Below are 1,414 nucleotides of genomic sequence, written 5' to 3'. Positions count from 1 at the left end.
GGGGCAAAAAGAAGACACACGACAGGAGGTGACCGTGGTGGGAGGACAGCTCACCCCACACCTGCTTCCTCAACATGACCTTTAGCGTGAGAACGCAAATTGTCCAAACCGAGACAATATTTCTCCCCCAGTTAGCAAATGCTCTGGCTCTCACCCAGCACGGGGAAAAAAATGCCGTTATTGGGTTAGGCTTCGTTCTCCCTCCTCTCGTACTAAAAGCTCTATAACATCTCTGACTCATTTGGTGACGTAACCGCTCTCCCGTTCTCCAGTCAGTGATGGTTATGGATTGTGCAGGGTTTGGCTCCCGCCTCCGCTGCCTGCAGAGCTCCGAATCCGTTGCACGGGGTAGTGGGGATTCACTGGGATGATGAGTTTGGCTTTGCCTTTGCTTTACAGATGGGTGGAAGATGTCAGGCCATGTTTCTCCTTTTGAATACCAGGCAGAGATGACAGCAGCACTTCCATTCAGCTTGTTCTTGCTCAGCGTGCCAGGACGGGGTTTAGGCTCGTGCTTTCCTCACTCTGTTGCTCACTGCTGTTGTGAATGGGCTGCAAGGAGAGAAGGGGAGGAAAAAAAAGGTACATCGTTTCCCTTGAACCTCAAAGGTGCGTGATTTAGGGAAGGGAGTGAGGGGCTGAGTGGTGATCCAGCTGAGAAGCCAGGCTCAGTGCGAGGAAAACACAGCCGATCAGTGGAAAGGAGCATCTTCTGAAGCAGCAGGTCCCCACCCCAACATGCATGGAACGAAAGCTTTCGCTCAGAATCAGCCTCTGATTCTGCGTGTGTGAGCTGTACCTGGTTACTGTAGCCTGGCATCCTCCACGTCTGTGTAATGGCTGTTCTCCTGGAGGGAAAAGGGAACCAGAAACAGTAAGCCACCACATATCCCTCCTGCCCTGCCTGGCACACTGTGACACCTCACACGCGGTGACCCGCTGGTAGCGTGGTGTGGGAGCACTCGCATGCTGCCACCACCAGCAGGTTGCTCGGTCTGGTGGAGGAGCCACACAACACCCCTGATGTGACCACCAGGTGCCGTGGCTGTGGTTTCTGGCAGACACAGCCCCAGGCAAACCCAACCATTCCCCCCCCCCCCGGCTCCTTATTCTGGAAGGGCTCTGCCAAACAGACCCGGGATGTTTGATTCCCTCTTGGATTTTGAAGTCTGGCTCCTGCTAAACCTCGAAGGATGAAATTAATTCCCTCCTGTGAAGTCAGGTGTCGGATCTGGGCTACACCAGAGCCAGCACCTCCGGTGAGTGTGTCCCAGGGAAGGGGAACACACTCCTGTGGAATAAGTGCCCATGCTGAGACTGGATGCCTGACTTCTGCATGGCCAGGTTAAGTCCGTGCTCAGCGCTTTCATAAAGTTTACCGCGTGTGCTCGTGCCTTGTTGTAGCACTTTGAGA

At 54.2% G+C, this 1,414-nt stretch overlaps 1 protein-coding gene across 1 annotated transcript in view; it reads right to left on the bottom strand.

Moving 5' to 3' along the window:
• Nucleotides 1-333: 333 nt before the first annotated feature.
• The window catches only part of RALY (RALY heterogeneous nuclear ribonucleoprotein), a 23,383-nt gene continuing 22,302 nt past the window's right edge, over nt 334-1,414 (bottom strand). Inside the window, exons 7-8 of the mRNA XM_009892095.1 lie at nt 800-848; nt 334-552 (exon numbers count right to left, since the gene is read on the bottom strand). Of these exons, the coding sequence (XP_009890397.1) occupies nt 804-848 (45 nt within the window). The 3' untranslated portion in view covers nt 334-552; nt 800-803. The remainder of the gene's footprint in view (nt 553-799; nt 849-1,414) is intronic.

The sequence above is a fragment of the Charadrius vociferus genome, unplaced genomic scaffold (genome assembly GCF_000708025.1).
Source record: "Charadrius vociferus isolate BGI_N301 unplaced genomic scaffold, ASM70802v2 scaffold409, whole genome shotgun sequence".
NCBI classification, from domain to species: domain Eukaryota; kingdom Metazoa; phylum Chordata; class Aves; order Charadriiformes; family Charadriidae; genus Charadrius; species Charadrius vociferus.
Note: the sequence above shows the minus strand (reverse complement) of the source record. Positions and strands in the feature narration are given on the sequence as shown.